Raw genomic sequence first — 15,574 nt, forward strand, 5'->3', positions numbered from 1 at the left:
ATTGCTCCAGCCAAAAAGAAAAGAAGCAGGGAGAGCTGGGAGAATTCACTTAATATTTAAGCCAGGTAACTGTGGGAAATATTAATACCATCCTTAGATCCTATAAAATGTCTTCACTAAAGTTCTCTCACATAGGAAGTCCCTGCCCCCCACATATCCTCATACAAACTCTATCACCAAAGAAAAAAGAAGTATTACTCACCAACTGATACAAGTTTTTCCCAATAGTCCTGGGTCATCAGGCGGAATAATGCCAAGAAGGCCCAGCTGAAAGTGTCAAAGCTTGTGTAACCATAGTTGGGGTTCCTTCCTGCTTTCATGCACTGGTATCCCTCTGGGCATTGTCTGAAGAGAGAAAGGGAAGTTCAGGACTCTTCAACATAATTCCACTCAGTCATGACCTTGGAGATAATAAATAACATAATTCTACCCACTCCATGACCTCAGAGATAACAACAAACCATCTATAAAGCCAGGCCAACAAATCGAAGAAGGGAAAAAAGAAAGAAAAAGAGAAGGAATAAGTAGTTAGCCCATTGTTGGGGACAGCATCATCTGGCATGCCCCTTAAAAATGCAGATTCCTATGTTCTACCTGAAACCTAGGAATTAAAAGTTCTGGATATGTGATCTGTGAATATGCTTTTTCTTTCTTTCTTTTTTTTTTTTTTAAGAGATAGGGTCTTGCTCTGTCACCCAGTCTGGAGTGCTGTGGCACAGTCATAGCTCACTGCAGTCTTGAACTCCTGGGCTCAAGTGATCCTCCCACCTTAGTCCACCGAGTAGCTGGGACTACAGGTATATGTCACTACACTCAGCTAATTTTTTTTTTTCTTTTAAATTTTTAGATATGGGGTCTTGCTATGTTGTAACTAGGCTGTCTCAAACTCCTGGTCTAGAGCGATCCTCCCAACTCAGCCCCCTGAGTAGCTGGGATTAAAGGTGTGAGCTGATTAAAGGTGTGCCCGGCTTTGAATCTGCATTTTTAAGAGGTATGCCAGGTGATCCTTATGCATGCCAAAGCATGAGAACCACTGTCCCAGATTCATATCAATGTACAATTCAATCAAATTCAACTTAGCTACTATCCAAATGGCACAAGGCTAGAGGTTCCTCTTAATTGTTTTTGCTCTCTTAGCACTCATTGTGACAACCTAAGTCACAACGGGGATTTCAGTGACCTCAGTTATATCATTTCTTCTGCTTTTAGACTCCCCTCATACTTCTTTCAATGTAATCTCTAGTATCTACTTCAATGCAGAAATTAAATGGACCTCTAGTTGTCAGGATATTAAAACACCAATTCCTAAGGACCAATATACTCTGAATAATGATACTACCACCCTATATTTATATAGCCCTGTTTACAAAGCACTTTCATGTATGGTGTGTAATTGGGTCCTTACACTAACTCTGTGAGGAACAAAGACATGGCTTATTAAATCCATTTTATGGATGAAGAAATTGATAAGTTAAATGTCTTACCAAAGGTCTTAGAGCTAGAAGTAGCAGAATCAGGACTCAAATATTATGTTGCTACAATTTACCTCCCCCATGCTGTCAGGCCTAACACATTTTGGGTCATCCTTGGATGCTAAATTATCACCAAGATAGTGTCTGTACTCTCTGTAGTATTAATTGTGCTAAGATAGAATGAGGGAGTCCACAAGAGGCAAGTAAGCTATCTGGTGTTAACTGATTCTATCCTTAGCCTTTTACATCTTCCTTTGATTTTGGCTTGAGACTACAGGCACATTCACTTACTGGTGAAATGTCAACTTTAGATAGACAAATATGAAACAGAAAGAAAATCTATGTCAACCAATAGACCCAATTGTAGGGTCTACTACATGAGCACAAAGTAAAAATATTGCCCATTTTGATACAATTAGTAATAGGAACATATTTTAAGGAAGGAGAATAAAATTAGGTGAGCTACTTACCCAGCATCAGAACTGTTCCCACAGAGTAAGGGTTCTAGCATGCCAGCAACCGTGTAAAAATTTGCTAAAAAAGTTTGAAGAGGCAGGAAATGAATAGGCAGAGTTAAGTGAATGAGAGAATGAGGCTGCCCTGTTCCTAACTAGCTCCAGCAGAAACAGTTACTGATTTTAGCTCATATAAATCTTTTCCAACAGCAGTGAAAACCGATAAGAATTTTTTCCCATTAATGATTTTCCTATATGTTTACAAATTAGAAGTGCTACCCTGAAGCGCTGATGCAGTGTTCTTCTCACAGTTACCTGGCTTCCATTCATACTTCAAATCTATATACAGGTTCTGGTATTTAAATCAAAGGGGTCTAAAAGTAAGTTTTCTGAGTTTTACACCCTTTTATACAACTTTATTCTTCTATCCTTGTAACTTCTCTATCAAAGATATTCTAGAACTCCTCACTGGTCACTAGTCACCATGTCCTTTTTTTTTTTTTGAGACAGAGTCTTGCTCTGTTACCCTGGGTAGAGTGCAGTGGCATCATCATAGCTCACTGCAACCTAAAACTCCCAGCTCAAGCGATCCCCCTGCCTCAGCCTCCTGAATAGCTGGGACCACAGGTGTGTACCACCATGCCCAGTAATTTTTTCTATTTTTTGTAGGAACAGGGTCTTGCTCTAGCTCAGGCTGGTCTCGAACTCCTGGCCTCAAGCAATCCTCCCACCTTAGCCTCCTAAAGTGCTAGGATTACAGGCATGAGCCATCAGGCCTGGCCACCATGTCCTCTTTTAAATTAGAAGTCATGTTTCCCTTTCGTGCATGTGTCCCTAAAATCTCCTCTGCAACATTTTCTTATAGCTACTTAACTGACCTTATTTCCTCATAAGTAATAGTGATATTGCTAACTTTTTTTCATTAGTTTATGAAGGACCACTACACCAAATTCTCCTTAACGTAAGACCCAAGGGCTTTGGTTCCTCAAATAAAATTATTAAAACTCCTTAACTGTAACAGGATAGAATGGTGCCTTCGAGATTACCTGATCCCCTAGACCAGATCAATCACTAAGGTCTTAGGAGTATTAAGAAAACTTAGGTTCCATAGGTATAATCTGGACTAAATGTTTAAATGTCCCATGTAACTCAGCTAGGGAAAAAAGAATTTTTATCAAGCTTCTAAGCCTGAACTTCAAATCAAAAGTTTAGGGGTATATACAAAGAAACTATAAAGTTTCATTTGGTTTTAAAGGGAGAGAAAATAGAGAGAAGGGTGATGTTTGAGAGATTCTGAATATAATCCTACCTCGAGGAAAGGTAATAACTCCACAAAACTACTTCCATGAGCACTGCCACTCCTTTCTGGCCCCAACTACTTTTTTAATACCAGTGGTGGCTTCTGACCATGTAAACTAGGGATAGACTTTTCCTTCTCCTCTTGCAGAGAAGGGGCCACCTACTTTTATTGTTGATATACTCTTCCCAATCAAAGCCTTTGGTGCCATTTTCAAGATAGCTCTCATTGAAGTTTATGGGCCACACGACACACTTGTTCCGAAGGTTCCCCATGAACAGCTGCAGTCCGATCAGGGCGAAAACACTCAGGCAGAACACTGTCAGGATCATCACATCTGACAGCTTCTTCACAGACTGAATCAGGGCTCCCACAATTGTCTTCAGGCCTGAGGAGACAGAACCCCCAGAGTCAGAGTCACCCCGAAGCCCACCCCCCTCCCCCCCTCTTAGCCATTGGCTTCTACTACTTCCCACAGCACCACCCTTGCAATGTGGCAGCTTTATCTTTATACCAAGAGAATAAAAATGAGTCAGCAAAATCATCAGTTTTCCAGAATTATCCATTTTAAAGTCAGTATTTCTTAAAAAGCAAAAGAAAGCTCCTCCTACCAATATGTAGCTCATATCTTCCTGGGAACACTTTCCTGTCTCTCACTACTTTTTAGTTCCCCAAACGAGCCAACCTCTTACTTGCCTCAGGGCCTTCACACATGCCAAGAGTGCTCCCTTCCATTCATTACCTTGTCCTCTGTGCCTAACTCCTACTCACCCTCTAAGTCTCAGTCTAAACATCAATTCCTCCAGAAAGCCTTTCCTGACTTTGCAACTCTTCTTCCTTCCCCGTTGTTACTAGTATCTTAATAGCACCTTACACTTTCCTCTGTCGCATTTATTATGGTTATAATCAATTTTTTATGCCTGTCTTGTTCACAGCTGTATCTATAGTGCCTAGCCTACAGCAGGTACTCAGTAATATCTGCTGAAGAAACAAATGAAAAAAATCAGGGATTGAGGAGGCTTCTAGGTTGGAAAGAAAACCACCGAAAAGTTTAAAAGCCAATTAATAATATCTTTAAGGTACAATAATATTTTCCAAGAGCTCTGGAAATGCCAGTGAATTGAAAAGGCCAATTATCATCAATCCAGTATCTATAGTTTGCCTTTCCGTTTACAAATACACCTCTGTATCACATATATGCCCTGCTTTCTACAATGACCTTTTTTCTGTCCTAGATTAAAAACAAAAACACTTATAATGCATTTTAATTTGAGATTTAAATGCAAGATGCTGGTTCAAATTTAGACCTGAAGGTAGATTTCTTAATTCCATAGGGAGAGAGCAGTGATGGGAGACACAGGAAAAATATGGTTGTAGGTTCACGCTGTTTGGGTCAAAACGAGTTTACATGTGGCTCTCCATGGCATGTCTAGACATCAGGCTACCCACAGGACACAGCGAACAAAGCACTGAGCACTCCTGGTGGCCAATGCACCAGGATGAGCAAGAGGCAGGCACTGAGCCATCCCTCAGGAGGGATGATCTTATCCCTGATCCACTTCAGAAGGCAAGACTGTTGGAATGAAATTCAAGGGAATCCTAATGCTGGCTTTGAAGTGTACAGCTATACAGACAGTCACTAATCTTAACCAAGTTATGACACTTACTTGTGTGACCTAAGCAATATCACTAACCTCTTGGAATCTCAGTTTTTTTATCTTTAAAATGGGGATAATTATAGTTGAATATTATAGAGCTGTTGATTAAGCAGGATTCATATAAAACACTTAACAAAGCACCTAGTACACAGTAAATGAGTCAAATATTAACAATTATTGTCTAAATAATTATTACTCATCTATAAAAAGGGATCTACAATACCAACCTCACTAGGTTGTTGTGAGGTTCAAATAAGATAATAAATGTAAAATAGCTAGTACGCTGCCTGGCATATAGGTGGCACTCAACACTTGTTAGTTACCACTGTTATACATACATTGCTTTCCTCCAAGGGACATAACTGAGACAATGACACTGCTCAGGGTTAACCTCATCTGATGTTGATCTGATGGGTGGTGCGGACATGACTCTTCTTTTGCTGTATTTTACAAGTAAACACTTAGAATTTTCAAAGTTGAGCCCAGTAGAATTTTTTATGTGAATCCAATAGTAGCAACAGATGCTGTGCCTAGCACAGGACCTGGCACAAAGTGGGCACTTAATAAATTGTTATTAGAAGAGTAAATGAATGAGAAATGTCTCTCTTCTTACATAGACATCCTGAAAGAGATCTAAGGGGAATTAAAGAACAATGAGCCAAGACTTAGATGGTGGTGATGCAGAAGTGTGCAGCGGTCTGTATACAGAGTGGGCCTTCCGTGGGGACTGTGGCCACCAAGGGATTAAGAAGAGCTTGCCTGGGCTCAAGGAAATAAGACATTTCTAATCTGACTCCTTTTCTCCTCACTGGGCTGTGCAGAAAGAACATCAAGACAGGTGATCAGAAACCACACTGATGACCCACCGTGTTTCAGACCAAATTTAAGGTCACCTCACAGGGTCTCATTTGCTCGTCTACAGTGGGTAAACAGCGCTACATGGCAGTGAGCCATGGAGGAGAAGCTGAAGAATCTTCTCTAAAAGCCTTTAAAAACAGGGCAGAGATATTTGTTTAGGTTTAAGCAGTTGAAATTTCAAACTATCCTTTATACCTAAGGCCCTGAGAAATCATGTCATAATTATTTAGCTAGGTTAAAAGGTATGGGTTGTATAAAATAAAAGGCAGCCATGAAGAAGTAAAAATTGTTCGAGTGCTATGGGACTTACTTCCACACAGTTGCTGAGGAATAGAAAAGTCCTCATCATATTTTGACTAGGTTGAGGTGGGTCTATATTGGGTCAATAATTCAATTCTAGGCTTCTAAAATTATGCAGACCTATTGTTTTCAAAGTCAAAGAGTGATTTAAAAATATACTTGAATGGCCCACTGAAGAATGGTTGTGGAGTTTCTTTTCCTGGTTTTCTTTATGAAGAACTTGTACAGCCATCTCTCCTGATGGTTCACACAATCACCTGTCTGAATGTGGGATGATCAGTCATTCAAGCCCTTTTCTATTGCTAATTTAACCAAATTAAGAAATGAGCCATAAGCTGTTATTTGTCTTTGTAACAAGAATACTATAAAATAGTCAAACCAATGGGTCTGCATTATTAATTAATTAAAAAGCATATAATTTTAATATGAGTACAATCTGATTTTCCTGGGCTGGGAACCCCTTAAACAGTTCCAAGCCCATATAACTGGCAATTCCAGGCTGTGAGCTCCAGCAATCCCCTGTTCCACAAAGGTGGGCTCCCAGCAGCCATGTGTGTACAAGGTCACCTTCTCTCAGTAGTTACAAATGTCAGGGGGGACATCTGACCTAAATCTAGATCCTACAGGAATTGTGGAACAGGACAAGAGAAAGTTGAGTAATCTTCTCATATGGTGGAAATGGTAATAAATAAATTTGGAAGCTAAGTAGTAGCCATATTCTGTCATTGTACTAAGATGTGTAGGAGAAGTAAAGGAAGTCAGTATGCTCAGAGAGAGAAAAAGTAGGCACATAGACAGAAGAGAGATGGAGACAAAGTACTTCCTGCTACCCGGGGCTTTCTGGTTCTGTATTCTGGTTTTTACCGGCTTCCAGAAGCCCAAGAGCATTCCAGCCCTTGGGTTCCCTGAATTACTCCTGTGTTCTTTTATTTGCAACCAGAGACACTCTACTAATCTAATATACCAACTATGCATGGGACTCATTACTTTCCTAGGGATGAACCTGAATGCTCACAATCAGTTGGTTTAACATCTCTTCTCTTCTCCACAAACCAGATGTCATGGCTGAAGAAATCTGCAAACATGAGCCCAAAAAGCTAAAGAAAAAAAAAATTTCTTCAAGAGTTTTACTTTAAGTCTGAGGCTTAGATCATCTTGTTGGTGAGAGTTCTTTTATAATACCTTTCAAGAAGTTTAAAGTATTAATAAAAACTTAGTCGTAAATGGTATTCAGCTGCTTATACTTCACAGAAGCTCAGAGAAACAAATATTAATTAAGCAAGAATAACCACTAAATAACATTAACTACAGCCATCTAAAAAGTTTACTCTCCAAGACTCTGATTCAGCTTGCTAAAGGAAAGTTACAAGGCAAAGGAAAAAAAAGGTGATGTGGCTTAATGTCTGTAGGTGAAGGAAGGCACACAATTACACGGCAATATTAAATGTAAATAGTCACTGCACTATATACTAGTCTCAGCTAAGACTCTTCTCCTTCCATTAGGGTCAATAATTGCCAATGGACTGTATTTACAGACTTCAATGCCAATTTATGGAAATGATGCTATCAACGCATTTCCTAAGCTCAAGTTCTACAGTCTTGCCAGCAGTGGTTGCCCAACATACTAGCAAATACAGCAAAATGCTCCCTGGCATCATCAACACAGGTCAGCAAAGGCAAGAAGTAGCTGGTAGAATTCCTGACTTGATGCAAGCAAGAATGGCGAACGCCCCTGTTCTGGCTGTGCAGAGAGGCTGTCTTGCTGCTTCTATTGGTTCACACCACCACATGCCGGAACAAGCAAGATACTGACTGAAAACCGATTATCCAAAACAGAGCAGAATGCTCCTTCAAACGACTCCTACACAACAGAGTGTGCAACAGAAGCCACGTGGGGGCTAATTGGACAGTGAGAACTCTTGGAAAAGACTAACATTAACTAGCATTGGGATGTGTCTGAGCAGAAGCAGTTAATATATTTACTACAAACCAAGAAAAGACAGCTGGATTCAATGTACAAAAAGGTCAGCTACCAGAGAGGAAGTTGATATTTAAGGAATTTTGAGAAGCAGGTGAAGCCACTGCTATAGAATTCTACTCCACTCTATGTTCAAAGGCACCTCTGAACCTCCCTGTCACCTTTCATAATACCCAGCAATTCCCTGTACAAATGAACAAAGCCTGCCTATGTGTTACATCCAGAGGAATCAGTCATGCATATTGGGATCAAAATCTTCTACTGCTATGACGGCCAGATTATAAATAAAGTTAATTGATATTCTCTAGTTTGTAGCTCAGGTTGAGAAATTTAAGTGGTTTGAAGCAACATGAGCTAATTCCCCTACAAAATTAATATTGGTACAAGCCTCCGTAGCAGTAACAAGCAGTTCTCAACCCAGGGGAAAGAACAACTCCCTAGTTCCCAGAGTTAGGCTTGGGTCCAGACAAGTCCTGGGGGTAAAGTAATGCCCTGTCAGCTTTTCTACTGCAAATGTAATCCTTAAATTAACAGTTCTTGAAGGTTCTTCAGGTCAAGAGTAATTTGGGAGAGATTTGGGGACCGTATATTTATTTACTTGAGACCAGATTCACATCACAAAGTGTCTCCTAAACTAAACTTGCTCTCAAAGTGGGTCAGTGGGATCCTGTGTTTGTCCACTTAGGACCATTGTTAAACTTTAGTTATCTTTCTCAAAAAGCAATGTGGAAAAAGGAGAAATACAAAAGCAAGATTAATAATTAGAATATTTTAAAAGAAACAAGTCTGAATACAGCCTTAAAATACTTTGTGTCTCCCTTCAATCTGCAGCATTCACAACATATACGTTAAAGAAAATGCTTTCTTTTTGAACACTGGAATGGGAAGGAGAAGGACTCATCATTTTCCTTGCTTCCTACCTGATTTCACCAGTTAGGAGTGAGAGTAACAGAAATGAAAGCAAATAAATAAAATATCCAAGAGAAAAACAATCAAGAAAGTACAACTCTAAAGAGAACAGAATGATATTAAGTAAGTGCTAATAAGCAGCAAAGTAGTGCTTTGGGGAAGCCACTTAAATGATGATGGAAATGAAAAGGAACTGACAAGTGAGGCTCTGGAAACCAGTTCTACTTATCCTATTAAGTGCTGCTCTCCAAGAAAAACCAGAATTTTGAGAATTAAAAACCCTCCTTTGAGATCCCTACCCTCTCTTTGGGCATGTCAGCCCTGTGGCATGTGATCACAATATGCAGAAGATGATGAAGCTTCTGTCAGTCACTTAGAAGTTCATTTCTGTGCCCAGGACCCAGATAAATACAAAGTGACAACAAGGTTTTAAGACATATAAACTTTTGGACAGAATATTTCAATGTCAAGTTGAACCTGGCAAATTCTAGACAAAAGAAAATTTAGAAAGGGTCTCCTCTATAACTGACCCTTTTAGCACAGAGCTTGCATACACTGTTCTCCAAGATGATGCCTCTGAAGCAAAAGGCAAACCATGAATGATACATATTCAGGTCTTGAGTTAGCAAATAAAAAGTGTTCGGATGTGGATTTGATCTTTTCTAAGCTACAAGAAGGCTCTAAACTAAAGTATTTCTTATACAAAAGGCTGGAGCTCACTAATGCACTCTACCCTCCAATATTCCAGAGTCCTGGCGGCCTTGATACATTCAGAATATCTACCAAAGATATGAAGAGGGAGGACAGCGTCATCCCAGGTGAAGTGAGGTGAGTGCTCTAGGAAAGCAAAAACTCTCATAAAGGGAATTGGGACTTGAAGAGCTTTGTGACATCTTGCAGGTTCCATGTAAGTTCTGCGGTTGCTCTCACTTCCATTTTGTTGTTGGCAGCTTTGGCAAAAATCTATAACCAAACTGGGAACAGGATAAGGCAAAGACAGCAACAGTTCCACGAATGTGATCCATGAAGAAACTTGGTACACAAAACAATGGTTTTCCTAAGGGGGAACTATGGTCCAGCTCTACAACCCTGGAGTCAAAATGACTTAGATTTCCAAGCAAGAGATGGCTCCCGATCCACTGACTCATACACTGGTGCTTCTGCCTTCGAAGGAGACCTAGGTAGTGGGCAGGTAGAAGTAGACAACAGCCCTCCATGGGAGAAGGCAAGACAGAAAAGTTTAGAATTTCACAGGGGATGAAAGAAGACTCTCCCTGAGGAGATGTCATGTCATTTACTGGATTTCTCTTACTAAATCTAAAAGGTAGAATGGGAGCAGCAAAAGGATTGGGATCAAAAATCACACTTCAATTCAAGAATCAAATAGACCACTTGCTGACAGTGATCTAGTATTGGCTTTACTATCCCTTAAGGTTATTTTCCATAGCAGTTAGCTTCCCAAAGCCAGCTCAATTGGGGGTGCTTCTGGAAATAGGAATCTGGGAATCTATTTCAAACTGTGAAGCTGAAGTTTAAATCTTGACACAAACCCTTTCTTTGGGCTTAGATTTCTTCTTTATAATAACTGCTACTACCTACTACAATCACTTATGGAGCACTGCTATGGGCCAGGCACTGTTAGACACTACATATATATATATATATATATATATATATATATGTGTGTGTGTGTGTGTGTATATATATATATATATAGAGAGAGAGAGAGAGAATGTATATATATTCTTGGAGTATTAAGGATAAATAATGGACATCAGCCAAGAGTTATCGCACAGAAATGCAGTGGTCAAAAGTTAACAGAGACAGAAGCTACAAGCTAGACTAGAGATAGCATCTGCTGCCCTAGTTAGTGAACAGAATACAGCTTTCGAATTTAATTCTGGAAGAGAAGTTTTGAGATCACAGGAACATAAAGAGACAGATGCCTTGCAGAGTACGCTGGGGGAAGTGAGCAGAAAACACAGGATCATATTTAAAAGGGGCCAGAGGAGGACACAGACCAAAGGAAAAAATGAAACTAAAGCTTTGGCACTCTAGATACCTTAAAAAATAAGACAAGGCCTGCCTAAGAATTAGACCACCATCAATGGGCAGTGTGAGGTTCCCTGGAAAATGAGCTGGGCTTGCTGTTAAATGGATTTAAACTTGATAAGTCAGGGTTGTAGTTTTTTCTTGCCAAGAAGGATATATTTCAACTGACATCCAGCCTCTGGTTGATAAGGAGTCAGCTACCGTTGCTAAAAATAAATGAATTCATCTTTAACAGGGCACTAATTTATTGGCACACTCCTTGACCCAAATGTGTAAATGGAGAAACTGAGGTTTACCTTCCTTGAGGTTCCTGGTAAACCACATTCCAAGTCTGCCCTCTCCAGGATTCTACCTTTGTGCTTCTCCCCAACCCCTATCTGATATTTAGATGATGTTGAAAACGGGAAAAGAAATATTTCTGAGTCAGTCACAAGGGGAAGAACTATGTGATGCCAAGAATAGGAGAGCTCTGTTCTGTGTGTCCCTATTTCCTATAGAACTGCTGTGGAAAGCCTGGTCTCTAGAAAAACCCATGAACACAGCTAAAGTCCAAAGAGCAAAACAGTCTTGACCTCTGCCAAGTTACTGCCAGTACATCTTAGGCTCACAAGACTAACTAAAATATCTTCCCTTCTAGATTTCAAGACTGGTCTTTAGAAAAATAAGTATTACCCAGTTGCAATGATTTAAATTAAATTAAGGAATCTTAACCTGAGGTCCATGGATGGGCTTCAGGGGGAATCTGTGAACTTTCATCTGATTCTCAAAGGATCCAAAACCTTCAAAAGGTTAAGAACCACTGGGCTAGCTCAACCAGGACCAGAAAGAAAAAGGCAAAAATTTTAAAGAGATTGTCAATCAACTACATCTCAACCCACTCACTGATTCCTCTTTTTCCCCCTCATGTTTCTGTACTTTTTATTTGCCCATATCTTTAGTTGTAGCTTATCTTACCTTTGATTTTTTTTTTTAACAGCACCTGTATAAGTTTTCATTGGGATTTATGTTTGAGAATGATCCCTGAATATATGTACAGATGTCTACTGGTTCTTATTCTAGTGAAACAGACAGCAGTAGAACATGATAGTGATTATTAAAGTTCAGTTTGCTAACTTAAATTTGTCTATAACATTGGATTAATTAACTGGGTAGGTCTCTTCTGTGATTAAATAATTCCATTAATACAGTAAAAGTATAATTCTTTGAATAACGTCTGATCAACAAACCATGCGATAGGAAGCCTAGAAATCACAAGCAATGGAATGAAGGCAAATGTTAACATTACTGTAATTCCATGAGATCAGGAAGCAAATGATTTATGTACAAAGAGATAGCTAGCTTTGTGACAATTTTTTCAGATATTGTAAGATCCAAGTGATTCATAAGCACGTGCTTTTTCAATAGCATGGATGGAATAAGGGCTGCATGCCTGGCAAGCACTGTCAGAGAAAACTGCCTAAGGACCAAGGGGCCATTCCAGAGAATGTCTCCCAGGAAAAACATGCAGAATGCAAGGCCATATCAACTGTATTGACGTTGGTTTTGAATGCGGTGGACAAAAATGAATGAAGAGAAAAGAGAAGATACGGCAAAGTCACTCTTATGTACAAATTTTCTCACCTGGAATTACAGAGATAGTTTTCAAAGCTCGGAGAACCCTGAATGTTCTCAGCGCTGAGACATTGCCCAGGTCCACAAACTCTGTCACATATCTGTAGTAAGGGAGGTCACACACAGACACAAATGACAAACACAGACACAAACACAAACACCAAAGGAAGAAAACAAAACCACAACAAAACAAAAAGTACAATACGTCACGTCAGGGCCCTAACCCAACACCTAACACCAACCCCGGACCATCTTACCTGGGATTACCGAAATAGTTTTCAAAGCCCTCAGTACCCTGAAAGTGCGTAGAGCTGAAACATTGCCTAGGTTTACAAACTCTGTTATATACCTGCAGAATCAAACCAAAGTTAACTTGTAATGATACCACTGGGCGAGGGTTTGAGAATGAGGGGGAAGAAAGGGTCTTATGTATACAAGCTATAATTTCATTTTTTTCTTTGAAAAAGAAGTTTCAAAATATAAACATTTAAGGAACACTTTTTTTTTTAATTGGACAAGGAGAATTCAAAAGTATATTTGAAAGAACTGATACAACCAGGAGGTTCTCGGGATTTACTCTCTTAATCAGCATAGCAATGTGCTGATCTCAATCAGAATGGCTTTACTAGCAGCCCATTTACAGTTTTTAGTAAAAAGAAAGGCCAGGATGTGTAGCAAAGGTTTATGTCCCCAAGTTTTGTGGACAATTTCTTAGGAAAGGAAGAGCAATTTTGGCAGCAGGAGCCACGTAGACAAGTCTACATTAAAGTAACTCCCTAGAAGATAATGGCAAAAATGACTAAATGGCAAAAATGACTTATCCAAGTTTTGCAATCATATGACTACAATCATGTCTAAAGATGAAGTTCTGGCCTGTATAAAACAGCAGAACTCAGGAAAATTCAGATCATGGGATCAGAGCAAATATTGTGCTAAGTGCTCATTTTATTGCCAGCTCTGTGCCTGGCAAGGACACTTAAAATTTTAAATGAACACCACTGTGTATTCCTAATGCTAGAAAGCAAGAAATTGCCTTTATATAACAGAAAGTCAAAGTTCCAGTTTCAAATATTTGATGCATATCATTCATTCACATTTTACAGTTGAAATAAATCTATCTGATACTCACACCTATACATATTTAAATGCATTCTCTCTCTTACACATCCTCATGCACACACACAAAACCTATTCACCACCCCCATTATACCTCCAGAATGATCAAGTGCTTTCCCAACTTGAAATAAAATAATAAAGCCTGCTAAAACTTTTGTATCATCAGCTAAGTCTCTCAAAGATATATTATCATTGCTAAAACAACACAAATTACGGAGAGCAGCTAGCACACTAACGTGGAATTACATTGATCTCTAGCAACAGTTCAAAATTCTGGTTAGTAACTCTTCAGGAAGCGCCAGTTTAGATACCTTGGCTCACGTTTTGACTCTAAAATGTGCTCTAAAATCTGCAATACCTGGCCAGCCCCATTAAATTACATGTGATAAAACATACCTAGGAAACTCATTTTTAGCTGAAGGTTTATACCTAAAAAATTCCAAGTCTTCAGAGAAGCCCTCTAGTGATGGGTATGCAAACCTTGGTCAATGTTATAAGGCGGAATAAAACACAAGGGAGCTTCAATAGGAAATCACTCCCTACTTTCTCTCTCGGCTATAAAGCCTGTTTACTTTCTCCTCCATAAACAGGATATGCTATCATTGCCTGGGCACAAGAGGCCCTCACAAAGTGAGAATCATAGGCATAAGCCCAAAGGGCCTTACATGACTATCCATTAATTCCTCATACAGCTGTGTCCACAAACTCACACTTACAAACACTGTCATACAAATACACCCCGGAGTACAACTCCACACACAAAATCACACCCAGAATATCAATAAAGTAAGCAGAGAACTTACGCCATCATGATGACGCTGAAATCTAACCAGTTCCATGGATCCCGTAAAAAGGTAAAGCCATCTATGCAGAAACCTCTTGCAATGATTTTCACCAGTGATTCAAATGTATAAATCCCTGTGAACGTGTACCTGTCAAAGAAATGGATAGCTTGATGTAATTTCTGACAGATAGAAATTTTAAATGAACCTTTTAAGATAATATTTGCTTGAAGTATGGCTTCAGCTAACAAAGACAAAACAGAAAGGGCACAGCCAATACAACAGGAAGGAAGGATGAAAAAGGAATGCTTTCAATGAAACTTACTGAAATGTACAAACCAAGAACTTTGGAGTGACGTTTTGGGTACTGAATAGTATTCTTTTTTTTTTTTTTTTTTTTTTTTTTTTTTGAGACAGAGTCTCACTTTGTTACCCGGGCTAGAGTGAGTGCCGTGGCGTCAGCCTAGCTCACAGCAACCTCAAACTCCTGGGCTTAAGCGATCCTACTGCCTCAGCCTCCCGAGTAGCTGGGACTACAGGCATGTGCCACCATGCCCGGCTAATTTTTTCTATATATATTTTTAGTTGGCCAGATAATTTATTTCTATTTTTAATAGAGACGGGGTCTCGCTCAGGCTGGTCTCGAACTCCTGACCTGGAGCGATCCACCCGCCTCGGCCTCCCAGAGGGCTAGGATTACAGGCGTGAGCCACCGCGCCCGGCCCTGAATAGTATTCTAAGGAAACAATTCTGTACTGCCATCTAGTACATGGTAATTTTTATTTTTTTTAGAGACATTGCTATGTCACCCAGGCTGGTCTCAAATTCTTGGCCTCAAGTAACCCTCCTGTCTCAGCCTCCTGAGTAGCTGGGACCATAGGCATGCACCACCACGTCCAGCTAGTGCATGATCATTTTGAAGCAGGTAGGAGGCCCCAGAGCTATTTTTATTTAACCTCAGAGGAGGCAAAAAGAAAGGGAAACCTAAAGTTGGAAAAAAACATACCATTAGGAACTGAGGATATGAGATGGAGATGGGGCTACAAGGCACAGCTACCAGCTAGCACAGGGGGAGGAGAGGGTGTA

General features: G+C 39.8%; 1 protein-coding gene across 1 annotated transcript in view; it reads right to left on the reverse strand.

Moving 5' to 3' along the window:
• SCN8A (sodium voltage-gated channel alpha subunit 8) overlaps positions 1–15,574 on the reverse strand; it is a 122,153-nt gene that overhangs the window by 83,921 nt on the left and 22,658 nt on the right. Inside the window, 6 exon segments of the mRNA XM_045554882.1 lie at positions 203–217; positions 219–345; positions 1,943–2,006; positions 3,391–3,612; positions 12,600–12,691; positions 14,510–14,638. Coding sequence (XP_045410838.1) covers positions 203–217; positions 219–345; positions 1,943–2,006; positions 3,391–3,612; positions 12,600–12,691; positions 14,510–14,638 — 649 coding nt within the window.

The sequence above is a fragment of the Lemur catta genome, chromosome 6 (assembly GCF_020740605.2).
Source record: "Lemur catta isolate mLemCat1 chromosome 6, mLemCat1.pri, whole genome shotgun sequence".
Taxonomy (NCBI): Eukaryota; Metazoa; Chordata; class Mammalia; order Primates; family Lemuridae; genus Lemur; species Lemur catta.